This window comes from Oncorhynchus mykiss, chromosome 23 (genome assembly GCF_013265735.2).
Source record: "Oncorhynchus mykiss isolate Arlee chromosome 23, USDA_OmykA_1.1, whole genome shotgun sequence".
NCBI classification, from domain to species: Eukaryota; Metazoa; Chordata; class Actinopteri; order Salmoniformes; family Salmonidae; genus Oncorhynchus; species Oncorhynchus mykiss.
Window position 1 is genome coordinate 4,893,515 of NC_048587.1, and position 14,995 is coordinate 4,908,509.

The 14,995-nt window shown below is 42.5% G+C and overlaps 1 protein-coding gene across 1 annotated transcript in view; it reads left to right on the forward strand.

Moving 5' to 3' along the window:
• The first annotated feature begins 11,452 nt into the window (after positions 1-11,452).
• LOC118943916 (S-antigen protein-like) overlaps positions 11,453-14,995 on the forward strand; it is a 14,285-nt gene continuing 10,742 nt past the window's right edge. Inside the window, exon 1 of the mRNA XM_036960835.1 lies at positions 11,453-11,496. Coding sequence (XP_036816730.1) covers positions 11,453-11,496 — 44 coding nt within the window. The remainder of the gene's footprint in view (positions 11,497-14,995) is intronic.

The following is a 14,995-nucleotide window of genomic DNA, read 5'->3' on the forward strand; positions in this document are numbered from 1 at the left end:
AAAGATGAGAGAGACCTGTAATTTTCATCATAGGTACACTTCAAAATAAGTATTTGGTCACCTACAAACAAGCAAGATTTCTGTCTCTCACAGACCTGTAACTTCTTCTCTAAGAGGCTCTTCTGTCCTCCACTCGTTACCTGTATTAATAACACCTTTTTGAACTTGTTATCAGAATAAAAGACACCTGTCCACAACCTCAAACAGTCACACTCCAAACTCCACTATGGCAAGACCAAAGAGCTGTCAAAGGACACCAGAAACAAAATTGTAGACCTGCACCAGGCTGGGAAGACTGAATCTGCAATAGGTAAGCAGCTAGGTTTGAAGAAATCAACTGTGGGAGAAATTATTAGGAAATGGAAGACATACAAGACCACTGATAATCTCCCTCGATCTGGGGCTCCACGCAAGATCTCACCCCGTGGGGTCAAAATGATCACAAGAATGGTGAGCAAAAATCCCAGAACCACACGGGGACCTAGTGAATGACCTGCAGAGAGCTGGGACCAAAGTAACAAAGCCTACCATCAGTAACACACTACGCCGCCAGGGACTCAAATCCTGCAGTGCCAGACGTGTCCCCCTGCTTAAACCTGTTATGGATGATGCGAATTTTCGCAGCTTTTTGTTAAAAATCGCGCAACATTTCAAAGTCCTGCTACTCATGCCAGGAATATAGTATATGCATATGATAAGTATGTGTGGATAGAAAACACTCTGAAGTTTCTAAAACTGGTTAAATCGGGTCTGTGGCTATAACAGAACGTGTTTAGGAGTAAAAATCCCTGGTAAAACTGTTTACCAAAAACAAAACAAAAAATATTTGTCCGCCATTCAATCAATTGTTTAAGACGAGAGAAAATACATGCGAACCCCCTGTAAACGCCTACAGCAGAATCATTTATCCCTGGTTGCAACACAAATAGACCCCTCCCTTCTTCTGACGCACCACAGTATGTTGTGAAACTGAAAAAATGGACGATGTTTTCCAGACTTGCTGCTATCGAATACAGATCGCCCCGTGATCAATTTGATACATCATTAACGTTTATTAATACCTAAAGTTGGTTTAGAAACGTCGTTTGAAGTGATTTGTAAAAGTTTATAGGCGACTTTTGTAATTTTAAAAAGTGACGTTGCGTCTTGTAAATGGACTTTTTGCAGCATCAGACTGGCCTTCAGCAAATGACATTTTGGGTATACAATGATGGATTTAATTGGGAAAAAGACCCAATTGTGATGTTTATGGGACATATATGAGTGCCAACAAAGAAGCTCGTCCAAGGTAATGAATGTTTTATATTTTATTTCTGCGTTTTGGGTAGCGCCGGCTACCGCAAAATCTGTTGTGCTGGTATTTTGGGGGGTGCATGCTATCAGATATTAGCTTCTCATGCTTTCGCCGAAAAGCATTTTACAAATCTGACTTGGTGGCTAGATTCACAACGAGTGTAGCTTTAATTCAGTACCTTGCATGTGTGTTTTAATGAAAGTTTGAGATTTAACGAGTACTAAGTAAAGTACTATAGGTGGCGCTCTGAAATTTCCGCTGAGCTATCCCTGTGCAGGGATCACCTCCATAAGAAGTTTGAGTACATGTCCAGGCCCGTCTGAAGTTTGCTAGAGAGCATTTGGATGATCCAGAAGAAGATTGGGAGAATGTCGTGTTTGGAGGACAAAGAATGCTGAGTTGCATCCAAAGAACACCTCAACTACTGTGAAGCATAGGGGTGGAAACATCATGCTTTGGGGCTGTTTTTCTGCAAAGGGACCAGGACGACTGATCCCGGTAAAGGAAATAATGAATGGGGCCATGTATCATGAGATTTTGAGTGAAAACCTCCTTCCATCAGCAAGGGCATTGAAGATGAAACGTGGCTGGGTCTTTCAGCATGACAATGATCCCAAACACACCGCCCGGGCAACGAAGGAGTGGCTTTGTAAGAAGCATTTCAAGGTCCTGGAGTGGCCTAGCCAGTCTCCAGATCTCAACCCCATAGAAAATCTTTGGAGGGAGTTGAAAGTCCGTGTTGCCCAGCAACAGCCCCAAAACATCACCGCTCTAGAGGAGATCTGCATGGAGGAATGGGCCAAAATACCAGCAACAGTGTGTGAAAACCTTGTGAAGACTTACAGAAAATGTTTGACCTCTGTCATTGCCAACAAGGGTATTTAACAAAGTATTGAGATAAACTTTTGTTATTGACCAAATCTTATTTTCCACCATAATTTGCAAATAAATTCATTAAAAATCCTACAATGTGATTTTTTTGTATTTTTTATCTCATTTTGTCTGTCACAGTTTAAGTTTACTTATGATGAAAATTACATTACAACTACAATTACAACTATACATAGTGGATTACAACTATACATAGTGGATTACAACTATACATAGTGGATTACAACTATACATAGTGGATTACAACTATACATAGTGGATTACAACTATACATAGTGGATTACAACTACACATAGTGGATTACAACTATACATAGTGGATTACAACTCCGCATAGTGGATTACAACTATATATAGTGGATTACAACTACACATAGTGGATTACAACTATATATAGCGGACTACAACTATAGAAAAACTATATATAGTGGACTACAACTATAGAAAAACTACACATAGTGGATTCCAACTATATATAGTGGACTACAACTACACATAGTGGATTCCAACTACATATAGTGGATTACAACTATATATAGTGGATTACAACTACACATAGTGGATTACAAATATATATAGTGGATTACAACAACACATAGTGGATTCCAACTATATATAGTGGATTACAACTATATATAGTGGATTACAACTACACATAGTGGATTACAACTACAGAAAAACTTTGTATAGTGCATTACAATGACATATAGTGGATTACAACTATATATAGTGGACTACAACTACACATAGTGGATTACAGCTATACACATAGTGGATTACAACTATTTATAGTGTATTACAACTACACAGTGGATTACATGGCAACATTAGCAGTACTAGTTATGTAACATCTTTTAACGAGCTCGCTGAGAGCCGGGAACCAAGTTCAGGGAGTGAGTGTTTTACTAAATAAATTACTCAATAAAAACACGAAAACACAAACAATACACCGACATAGACACAGAGTCAATAACACCTGAGGAAAGAACCAAGGGGAGAGACAGATATAGGGAAGATTATCAAGGAGGTGATGGAGTCCAGGTGAGTGTCATGAGGCGCTGGTAGCGCTTGACGATGGTGACAGGAGTGCGGGACAATCAGCAGCCTGATGACCTCGAGGCCGGAGAGGGAGTATAGGTGACAGCATATTGTCACGTTCTGACCTTAGTTATTTTGTTATGTCTGTTTTAGTATGGTCAGGGCGTGAGTTGGGTGGGTTGTCTATGTTAGTTTTTCTATGATTTGCTATTTTTGGGTTTGGCCTGGTATGGTTCTCAATCAGAGGCAGCTGTCAATCGTTGTCCCTGATTGAGAACCATATTTAGGGAGCCTGTTTTCAATTGTGTTTCATGGGTGATTGTTTTCTGTTTCCTGTTGTGTGTCTGCACCAGCCAGAACTGTTTCCTGTTGTGTGTCTGCACCAGCCAGAACTGTTTCCTGTTGTGTGTCTGCCCCAGCCAGAACTGTTTCCTGTTGTGTGTCTGCACCAGCCAGAACTGTTTCCTGTTGTGTGTCTGCACCAGCCACAACTGTTTCCTGTTGTGTGTCTGCCCCAGCCAGAACTGTTTCCTGTTTTGTGTCTGCACCAGCCAGAACTGTTTCCTGTTGTGTGTCTGCACCAGCCAGAACTGTTTCCTGTTGTCTGTCTGCACCAGCCAGAACTGTTTCCTGTTGTGTGTCTGCACCAGCCAGAACTGTTTCCTGTTGTGTGTCTGCACCAGCCAGAACTGTTTCCTGTTGTGTGTCTGCACCAGCCAGAACTGTTTCCTGTTTTTTAGGGAGCCTGTTTTCTATTGTGTTTCATGGGTGATTGTTTTCTGTTTCCTGTTGTGTGTCTGCACCAGCCAGAACTGTTTCCTGTTGTGTGTCTGCACCAGCCAGCACTGTTTCCTGTTGTGTGTCTGCACCAGCAAGAACTGTTTCCTGTTGTGTGTCTGTACCAGCCAGAACTGTTTCCTGTTGTGTGTCTGTACCAGCCAGAACTGTTTCCTGTTGTGTGTCTGTACAAGCCAGAACTGTTTCCTGTTGTGTGTCTGCACCAGCCAGAACTGTTTCCTGTTTTGTGTCTGCACCAGCCAGAACTGTTTCCTGTTGTGTGTCTGTACCAGCCAGAACTGTTTCCTGTTGTGTGTCTGTACCAGCCAGAACTGTTTCCTGTTGTGTGTCTGCACCAGCCAGAACTGTTTCCTGTTGTGTGTCTGCACCAGCCAGAACTGTTTCCTGTTGTGTGTCTGTACCAGCCAGAACTGTTTCCTGTTGTGTGTCTGCACCAGCCAGAACTGTTTCCTGTTGTGTGTCTGCACCAGCCAGAACTGTTTCCTGTTGTGTGTCTGCCCCAGCCAGAACTGTTTCCTGTTTTGTGTCTGCACCAGCCAGAACTGTTTCCTGTTGTGTGTCTGCACCAGCCACAACTGTTTCCTGTTGTCTGTCTGCACCAGCCAGAACTGTTTCCTGTTGTGTGTCTGCACCAGCCAGAACTGTTTCCTGTTGTGTGTCTGCACCAGCCAGAACTGTTTCCTGTTGTGTGTCTGCACCAGCTAGAACTGTTTCCTGTTTTTTAGGGAGCCTGTTTTCTATTGTGTTTCATGGGTGATTGTTTTCTGTTTCCTGTTGTGTGTCTGCACCAGCCAGAACTGTTTCCTGTTGTGTGTCTGCACCAGCCAGAACTGTTTCCTGTTGTGTGTCTGCACCAGCAAGAACTGTTTCCTGTTGTGTGTCTGTACCAGCCAGAACTGTTTCCTGTTGTGTGTCTGTACCAGCCAGAACTGTTTCCTGTTGTGTGTCTGTACCAGCCAGAACTGTTTCCTGTTGTGTGTCTGCACCAGCCAGAACTGTTTCCTGTTTTGTGTCTGCACCAGCCAGAACTGTTTCCTGTTGTGTGTCTGTACCAGCCAGAACTGTTTCCTGTTGTGTGTCTGTACCAGCCAGAACTGTTTCCTGTTGTGTGTCTGTACCAGCCAGAACTGTTTCCTGTTGTGTGTCTGCACCAGCCAGAACTGTTTCCTGTTGTGTGTCTGCACCAGCCAGAACTGTTTCCTGTTGTGTGTCTGTACCAGCCAGAACTGTTTCCTGTTGTGTGTCTGCACCAGCCAGAACTGTTTCCTGTTGTGTGTCTGTACCAGCCAGAACTGTTTCCTGTTGTGTGTCTGCACCAGCCAGAACTGTTTCCTGTTGTGTGTCTGCACCAGCCAGAACTGTTTCCTGTTGTGTGTCTGCACCAGCCAGAACTGTTTTCGGTCGTTTCTCTTTGTTAGTTTTGTTATTTCCGTGTTCATTTTAATAAATATGGACACATACCACACTGCACCTTGGTCCTCACCTTCTTCCACCGATGACGACCGTTACACATATTGCATTCTGCTGTTCTATTATGTCTGATTTAGGGGAGAGTGGGGCCATTTTATACATTCAGCATCACTCCATCAAGGGAAATATATTAGTATTTCCAACAAAGATATTGACATATATTTCAGGATATTTGCGTAGCTCTACATTGGTTTAGGTACAAGCATCAAGAAACCTCAAACACAATACATTCATTTGACTCTGTGGAAATCTAGTTATTTGGAACTAACTAGCTTACCACTTTCTTTCTTTTTTTCCATGTGGTTCCTTCCTTCACAGAATCTTCTGACATTTTTTGTTGTTGTTGTAAAATTATACATTTTGTGTATGGTTTCCTCAGAAACAAGGCTGGCTCAATTTACCCCTTTGGCTCAACTTACCCCGCTATCCCCTCTTCGATTTCGTGACCAATACACTATCCACTTTATATTTGTACCACAGTCGTACTATTTTGTAAATATACGTTTTATTACTCCTGCATATTACCTTCCTCTAATTATTATTATTTTTAATGGCTTTTCATTGTTCTGGATATCGATATTGTACTGCAATGTTGAGGGGCACGAAACCAATTCACTTGTTATACCTGCTTTAAAACGGTGTATGTGACTAATACAATTAGATTTAATTTGATATAGTATATTCAATCCCAAATGTTATCTTCGTGGTCCTTAAATAATATAGTGGTTAGAGCGTTGGACTAGTAACCGAAAGGTTGCAAGTTCAAATCCCCGAGCTGACAAGGTAAAAATCTGTTGTTCTGCCCCTGAACAGGCAGTTAACCCACTGTTCCTAGACCAGTTAACCCACTGTTCCTAGACCAGTTAACCCACTGTTCCTAGACCAGTTAACCCCACTGTTCCTAGACCAGTTAACCCCACTGTTCCTAGACCAGTTAACCCCACTGTTCCTAGACCAGTTAACCCCACTGTTCCTAGACCAGTTAACCCCACTGTTCCTAGACCAGTTAACCCCACTGTTCCTAGACCAGTTAACCCCACTGTTCCTAGACCAGTTAACCCCACTGTTCCTAGACCAGTTAACCCCACTGTTCCTAGACCAGTTAACCCAGTGTTCCTAGACCAGTTAACCCCCACTGTTCCTAGGCCGTCATTGAAAATAAGAATGTGTTCTTTAACTGACTTGCCTGGTTAAATAAAGGTAAAATAAAAATAACATTCATTACTCATTCTAATACAACACTGTTATTTAAGTGGATAGAGCTTCAACTCTGATTCTGAGAAGCTATTTATTTTTTTATTTTATTTTTTTTGTCTTCTCCAATATTCCTTTCCATGCTGCTCGGAAATATCATATGTCTGCCTGGTTTCCCAGATGACTAAAGGTACTATGGGAGAAAACCAGGGGATTGTGTAAAAGACTTGAGCAGCTCTTGAACTTTTCGTGTGTTTCCCATTAAACGATAAAGGCAGTAATTCTCCGTGCCGTGTATCTATTAAAACGGTGATTTATAAGAGTTAAAGTATCATCTAACGCGTTAACCAGGCGCGCTGCTGTTATTCTATGAAACACGAACTGGTTTTAAATCAAAAGAAGAAAAATTCCATCGAGAAGGGCAATCAAATTCCCAGATTGCTAATTAAAGTGTGTGTGTGTGTGTGTGTGTGTGTGTGTGTGTGTGTGTGTGCTTGTGCGTGTGCGTGTGCGTGTGCGTGTGTGTGTGTGTGTGTGTGTGTACGTTTCCCCGCACATCTGTGTCTTCCTGTGTCTTCCTGTGTCTTTCTGTGTGTGGGAGTTGAAGGACATTTGGTGTGGGGTTTTAAAAAGAAGAGCCTCATATTTCACATCATACTGTCCTCCTCCTCCTCCTCCTCCGCTCTTCTTTTTCCAGGGGGTTTCCTACATTGATTCGCAACGTTCCGTCTGGCATTTCCTGTTTCTGATGGTTGCATATGGAAGAGGATAAATCCTCAGGTTCTGTCCCCCAGGGAAACTGGATGTAGGGGCTGGCATGGCCGCGTCCTTAATGACACCCTATTCCCTATGTATTTTCTATTTAAACCCCCCCCCCACACACACACAGCCCCCCCACCCCCCCACACCCCCACCCCCCTCCACCCCCCGTGGGACGGTTGAGCTAACGTGCACTATTGTGATTAGAATGCCATTGTAAGTAAGAAGAACATTTCCCAGGACATAGACATGTCTGATATGGGCAGAAAGCTTAAATTCTTGTTAATCTAATCTGCGCTGTCCAATTTACAGTAGCTGTTACAGTGAAATAATAATACCATGCTATTGTTTGAGGGGAGTGCACAGTTATGTATTTGAAAATGTATCAATAAATCAATTAAGCACATTTGGGCAGACTTACAACATTGAACAGTAATTACTTACTGTTGAACAGTAATGCAATGGTTTATTGGATCAGTCTAAAACTTTGCACATACACTGCTGCCATCTAGTGGCTACAATCTAAATTGCGCCTAAACTGCAATAATACATTGTGGCCTTTCTCCTGCATTTCAAAGATGCTTTAAAAAAAACGAATGTAGGTATTATATTTTACCAGATCTAATGTGTTACATTCTCCTACATTACTTTCAGGTTTCCACAAACTTCAAAGTGTTTCCTTTCAAATTTTATCAAGAATATGCATATCCATGCTTCAGGTCCTGAGTTACAAGCAGTTAGACTTGTAATTTTAGGTGAAAATTGCAAAGAAATTGTACTATCCTTATTTATCCAGGCGAGTCAATTAAGATCAAATTCCTATTTAAAATGACTTATTTTATAGTGTTCTGCTAAAAAGCAGGAGTGTGTGTGTGTGTGTGTGTGTGTGTGGGGAGGATCTTTGTCTGTGTGTCTGTGCGCACTGTACTGTAGTGCACTATATAGGGAATATGGTGACATTTAGAACACACGCCCATGTCAGTGTAGTCAGGGGACGTATCAGAGATTCTGCAGTACTGCACCCATTTAGGTTATTATTTCATGGACTTCCTAGTAATCAGATCCATTCATCCACACAGTACCTCTTGCCAACATACAGTAAGTCCACTGTTTTTAATAGTTCACTGACAACACATTTATGTTGCTAAGCTCCAGAAACTAAACCTCACCAAATATCTCTCCTGCAAAATGTCTTTTTCAGATGTCCGCCAAGGTAATATGGGAATTTACTTGCATCAAGAGCTTGGTAATTGCTTCCAGATTTACCCAGGCTTCCCCCAGCACAGCCTGCCAGTAGTTGGAGTGAAGCCACATTCCTCACTGTACAGTCGGCCAAGAACATCTTCCAACCCAGTGTGGTTTTCTACTTGCAGCTGCAAGACCTCACTCCTTGTCAGACTGTTATATAGCAAACCACAATCATTTGTTTTCATGTTAACCATGACTAGGAGAATTCACATGGCATCCCTGGTTGGAAAAGTGGTATAATATTAACACCAGCCCGGACCTTGTCTCTTAAAGACATGGCATCCCTGGTTGGAGAAGTGGTATCATATTAACACCAGGCCTTGTCTCTTAAACACATGGCATCCCTGGTTGGAGAAGTGGTATCATATTAACACCAGGCCTTGTCTCTTAAACACATGGCATCCCTGGTTGGAGAAGTGGTATCATATTAGCCCCAGACCTTGTCTCTTAAACACATGGCATCCCTGGTTGGAGAAGTGATATCATAATAACCCCAACCCAGACCTTGTCCCTAAACACATGGCATCCCTGGTTGGAGAAGTGGTACCTTATTAACCCCAGCCCAGGCCTTGTCCCTAAACACATGGCATCCCTGGTTGGAGAAGTGGTACCATATTAACCCCAACCCAGACCTTGTCCCTAAACACATGGAATCCCTGGTTGGAGAAGTGGTACCATATTAACCCCAACCCAGACCTTGTCCCTAAACACATGGAATCCCTGGTTGGAGAAGTGGTACCGTATTAACCCCAGGACTTGTCTCTTAAAGACATGGCATCCCTGGTTGGAGAAGTGGTACCATATTAGCCCCAGGCCTTGTCTCTTACACATGGCATCCCTGGTTGGAGAAGTGGTATCATATTAACCCCAGATCTTTAAACTCAATTGTTTGTGCTTTTGAGTGACTATTCATTTATTTGAGAAAAAAATGACCATAATTTACTCAACTTTATATTATAATTTTTAATTCGTAATTTTTAGGAATACACTCCGGCCATGAATTAAAACCTACAGGATGTCCTTTGAAAGATGTGACTTGAAGGACCTACTATTTGCTGTCTATTATACAATGCAAAATCACCACATCATTATAACATGACCTTATGGCTTAGCACAATTCATATGTTAGCATCTGCCTATCTGGTTATTATTCTTTCAATGAAGACTGACTCCCACCTCCTGAAGAAAACATGTATCCGAAAAGTCAGCCATTTCCTGATGAGCTAGTCAGACTTCAGGAGAACCAGGGCCAACAACATGAGCTAAGGGTAATCATTAATAGCTTGTCAGACTTCAGGAGAACCAGGGCCAACAACATGAGCTAAGGGTAATCATTAATAGCTAGTCAGACTTCAGGAGAACCAGGGCCAACAACATGAGCTAAGGGTAATCATTAATAGCTCGTCAGACTTCAGGAGAACCAGGGCCAACAACATGAGCTAAGGGTAATCATTAATAGCTCGTCAGACTTCAGGAGAACCAGGGCCAACAACATGAGCTAAGGGTAATCATTAATAGCTCGTCAGACTTCAGGAGAACCAGGGCCAACAACATGAGCTAAGGGTAATCATTAATAGCTAGTCAGGCATCATGAGAACCAGGGCCAACAACATGAGCTAATGGTTATCATTAATAGCTAGTCAGACTTCAGGAGAGCCAGGGCCAACAACATGAGCTAAAGGTAATCATTAATAGCTAGTCAGACTTCAGGAGAGCCAGGGCCAACAACATGAGCTAAGCGTTATCATTAATAGCTAGTCAGACTTCCTCCCTTTATATTGCCTAGTGGCTATTCATCAGTTCCAATAACAGGAAGTGGCTGTGCGCTGAAACACCAGAACCTGATTCACTGTCTCTAAAGAGAAGATATCACATATCCCAGCATGTTTCCCCTTGCCTTACGCCCTTAATAGTGCACTACATCGGGACTAGGGTGTCATTCGGGACACAACCTTTGTCTTGTGTCTCTTATTCTGTCTAGAGCATTATGTATTTACACTATAGCATTCCTGCAGCCTATATCATTCTACAGCATTATGCATTTATACCATAGCATTCCTGCAGCCTATATCATTCTACAGCAGTCTGCATTTACACCATAGCATTCCTACAGCCTACACTAATGGCCAAAAGTTTTAGATCACGAGCTCATTCAAGGGTTTTTCTTTATTTTTACTATTTTCTACATTGTAGAATGATATTGAAGACATCAAAACTATGAAATAACACATATGGAATCATGTAGTAACCAAAAAAGTGTTAAACAAATCAAAATATATTTTACAAGGGGTCTCCCGAGTTGCCCAGTGGTCTAAGGCACTGCATAGCTGTGCCACTAGAGATTCTGGGTTCGAGTCCAGGCTCTGTCGCAGCCGGCTGTGGGGCGGCACACAATTGGCCAAGCGTCGTCCGGGTTAGGGGAGGGTTTGGCTGGCAGGGATGTCCGTGTCCCATCGTGCACAAGCGACTCCTGTGGCGGGCCGGGCGCAGTGCACGCTGACACGGTCACCAGGTGTACGATGTTTCCTCTGACACATTGGTGCGGCTGGCTTTCGGGTTAAGTGGGCATTGTGTCAAGAAGCAGTGCGGCTTGGTTGGGTTGTGTTTCGGGAGGACGCACGGCTCTCGACCTTCGTCTCTCCCGAGTCCGTACGGGAGTTGCAGCGATGGGACAAGACTGTAACTACCAATTGGGGAGAAAAAGGGGTAACAAAAAAATATATATATATTTTGATATTTGAGATTCTTCAAATTTGCCATGATGACAGCGTTGCACACTCTGGAGAGCAACATCCGTCTGGTGAAGTCCACAGAACATATTGTATGTAACAAACAGTGACACGACCTACAGCAGGGTCAAGCAACTTAATATTTCAGCCATTTTCAGAATACTAAACAAACTATTGATTTAGAACCACACAGTGCTACCGCAAGTCACAAAGAAAAAAAACAGTTGTTGCCTCCACTATTCAACCCCCCCCGTCCCGTCCCCCGTCCCGTCCCCCGTCCCGTCCCCCCGTCTTCTTCTTCTGGAGCTTAGATAACAGCAGGCAGCAGTGTATTAACATGTAGGAGATCAAGAGGTTATTGATTAGAATCATTGACCTAATATCCCCTAGTCTGTCCCGTACCGTAGCAGTTCAGGACGGAGGAAGACCATTTTCATTAGGATTCTTTTTGGATGTCATTCTTTTTAAATATTTCATGGCACATGGTAACTTGCTTCGTGCCCCTACAGCTGAATTCCTAATTAAACTGTCAAAAGAAATACGATATGCCCTTAATCTTTATTATCACAGGGGTCAGCTGAAACAGAGCTGCCCTGGCCGAGTCCAGAGGGGTAATTAGGAGTAACCATGCCGTGTTTACCTTGCTGCGTTACTGCGGCCTGAAGGAGAGACGCTCCAAACGAGTCTGCCCACCTCTCCAGCCTGGGCCCTTTGAAGCCCTGTAGATGCCATGCTGAATCTGGCTGATGGGGAGGAGAGGCTGGAGGAGAGGAGAGCTCCTGGTATGGTGTATAACAACATAATCAGCAATTATAGCAGGGAAATGGGGAGAAATGGGAATTTTTTATCTCATTAAAAAGAGGACCCGAGAAGAACGTTTTCTTTTTTTTTTCTCCCTCCCTCTCTCTTTCTCATTCACTCTGCCTCGCCTCTCTCATTCCCTTTCACTAGCGCTTTCTTTTGAACTCAAATGATTTAGCTTTAAAAGGTGAGTGAGAACAGGGATGGAGGGATGGATTCTGGAAATGTAATTCAGGAAATGGAAGCTATAGAGCCAATTAGTGGTGCTGCTCTGTGGATAAAATATGAATGACATTTGGCTCCAGCAGACAGACAGACAGACAGACAGACAGACAGACAGACAGACAGACAGACAGACAGACAGACAGACAGATTGTCAGTGTCAGTTTATTTCACATCATTATTGTTACCTTTCTTCTTCTGTCAAATTACGACCCACTAATTTCTTTTCATATTTTACGAGTCTTGCCTGTTGGCAACTTAGCTTTTTAATGAGTTACAAAAACGGACCCCATCCTGAAAAAAAATGTATCCTCCCTCCCACCCAGGAAGACCCACCAGGAAGACTAAGTTCAACAGTATCATTTCTGGGACAATTTATCTCGTCTCGTGATTCTTTATACTCTGCCACATTAAGGCCTACCTACTTTAATCCTTGCCTTTTTATGTGGCTTGGTAATGTTCTTTTTAGGGCACTCTTAATACCCTCAGAATGTGTAAAATACCAGCGTAAATCAGAAAGCCTTCCAATGCCCATTTATTCCCCTCATTATGTTTTACTCTCTTAGACGCGTTACAGCACCTAGTTAAAATGGATTTCTATTGTGACCTTTATGCATTTCAAAAGTTCACACTTGGAGAAAGTTCATTTTCAGGATGGTTTTCCATAGTTCGTAGTTGTGGCACATTGTTACTAGTATCGGTCAAGATCGAGTGTTCAGACCCCTTGACCTTTTTCAACATGTTGCTACGTTACAGCCTTATTCTAATATTGATTCAATTGCCTTCTTCCCCTGATCAATCTACACACAATACCCCAGAATGACATCACAATACCCCAGAATGACAACACAATACCCCAGAATGACATCACAATACCCCATAATGATATCACAATACCCCATAATGATATCACAATACCCCATAATGACATCACAATACCCCATAATGACACAGTAAAAACAGTTTTTTTTTTTAAATTGTAGCAAAAGTCTTAAATATAAAAAAAAAAAAAACTTAAATATCACATTTAAATAAGTATTCAGACCCTTTACTCAGTACTTTGTTGAAGTACCTTTGGCAACGATTACAGCCTCGAGTCTTCTTGGGTATGATGTTACAAGCTTGGCACACCTGTATTTGGGGAGCTTCTCCCATTCTTCTCTGCAGATCCTCTCAAGCTCTGTCAGGTTGGATAGGGAGTGTTGCTGCACAGCTATTTTCAGGTCTCTCCAGAGATTTTGGGGGCGGCAGTTATCCTGGTGGTTAGAGCATTGGGCCAGTAACTGAAAGGTTGCTGGATCGAATCCCCGAGTTGACAAGGTAAAAATCTGTCATTCTGCCCGTGAACAAGGCAGTTAACCCACCGTTCCCCAGTAGGCCGTCATTGTAAATAAGAATTTGTTCTTAACTGACTTGCCTAGTTAAATAAAGCAAAAATAAATACATTTTTCAATCAGGTTCAAGTCTGGGCTCTGGCTGGGCCACTCAAAGACATTCAGAGACTTGTCCCGAAGCCACTCCTGCGTTGTCTTGGCTGTGTGCTTAGGGTTGTTGTACTGTTGGAAGATGAACCTTCGCCACAGTCTGAGGTCGTGAGTGCTCTGGAGCAGGTTTTCATCAAATCAAATCAAATTTATTTATATAGCCCTTCGTACATCAGCTAATATCTCAAAGTGCTGTACAGAAACCCAGCCTAAAACCCCAAACAGCAAGCAATGAGGTGTAGAAGCACGGTGGCTAGGAAAAACTCCCTAGAAAGGATCTCTCCGTTTATCTTTCACCTCGATTCTGACTAGTCTCCCAGTCCCTGCTGCTGAAAAACATCTGCACAGCATGATGCTGCCACCACCGTGCTTAATCGTAGGGATGGTGCCAGGTTTCCTCTAGACGTGCCGCTTGGCATTCAGAGCAAAGAGTTCAAGCTTGGTGTCATCAGACCGGATAATCTTGTTTCTCATGGTCTGAGAATCTTTAGGTTGGGGCCACTGTGTTCTTGGGGACCTTGAATGCTGCAGAAATGTTTTGGTACCCTTCCCCAATCAACTTGTAGAAACATCTCAAGTATAATCAATGGAAACAGGATGCACCTGAGCTCAGTTTCGAGTCTCATAGCGAAGGGTCTGAATACTTATGTAAATAAGTTATTTTAAAAAATGTATATGTATACAGTACATGAACAAAACAAAGTCTTAAAACCTGTTTTCCCTTTGTCATGATTTGGAATTGTGTGGAAATTGCAGAGGGAAAAATGTTTAGTTCATCAATATTAGAATAAGGCTGTAATTTAACAATAATGTGGGAAAAATAGTAGGAGGAGTCTGAATAATTAGTTTGCAATTGTTCTGATTCTGTGCCCCATTGTGCAGAAGTAGCCGCTCCTTGTTAGTTTAGTTTCTCTGTTGTTGTTTAAATAAGTGAGTTTACACCCGTCTGGGATTGTTCTGATTCTGTGCCCCATCGTGCAAAAGTAGCAGCTCCTTGTTAGTTTAGTTTCTCTGTTGTTGTTTAAATAAGTGAGTTTGCACTCTTAACTTCACCGTTCACGTATCCAG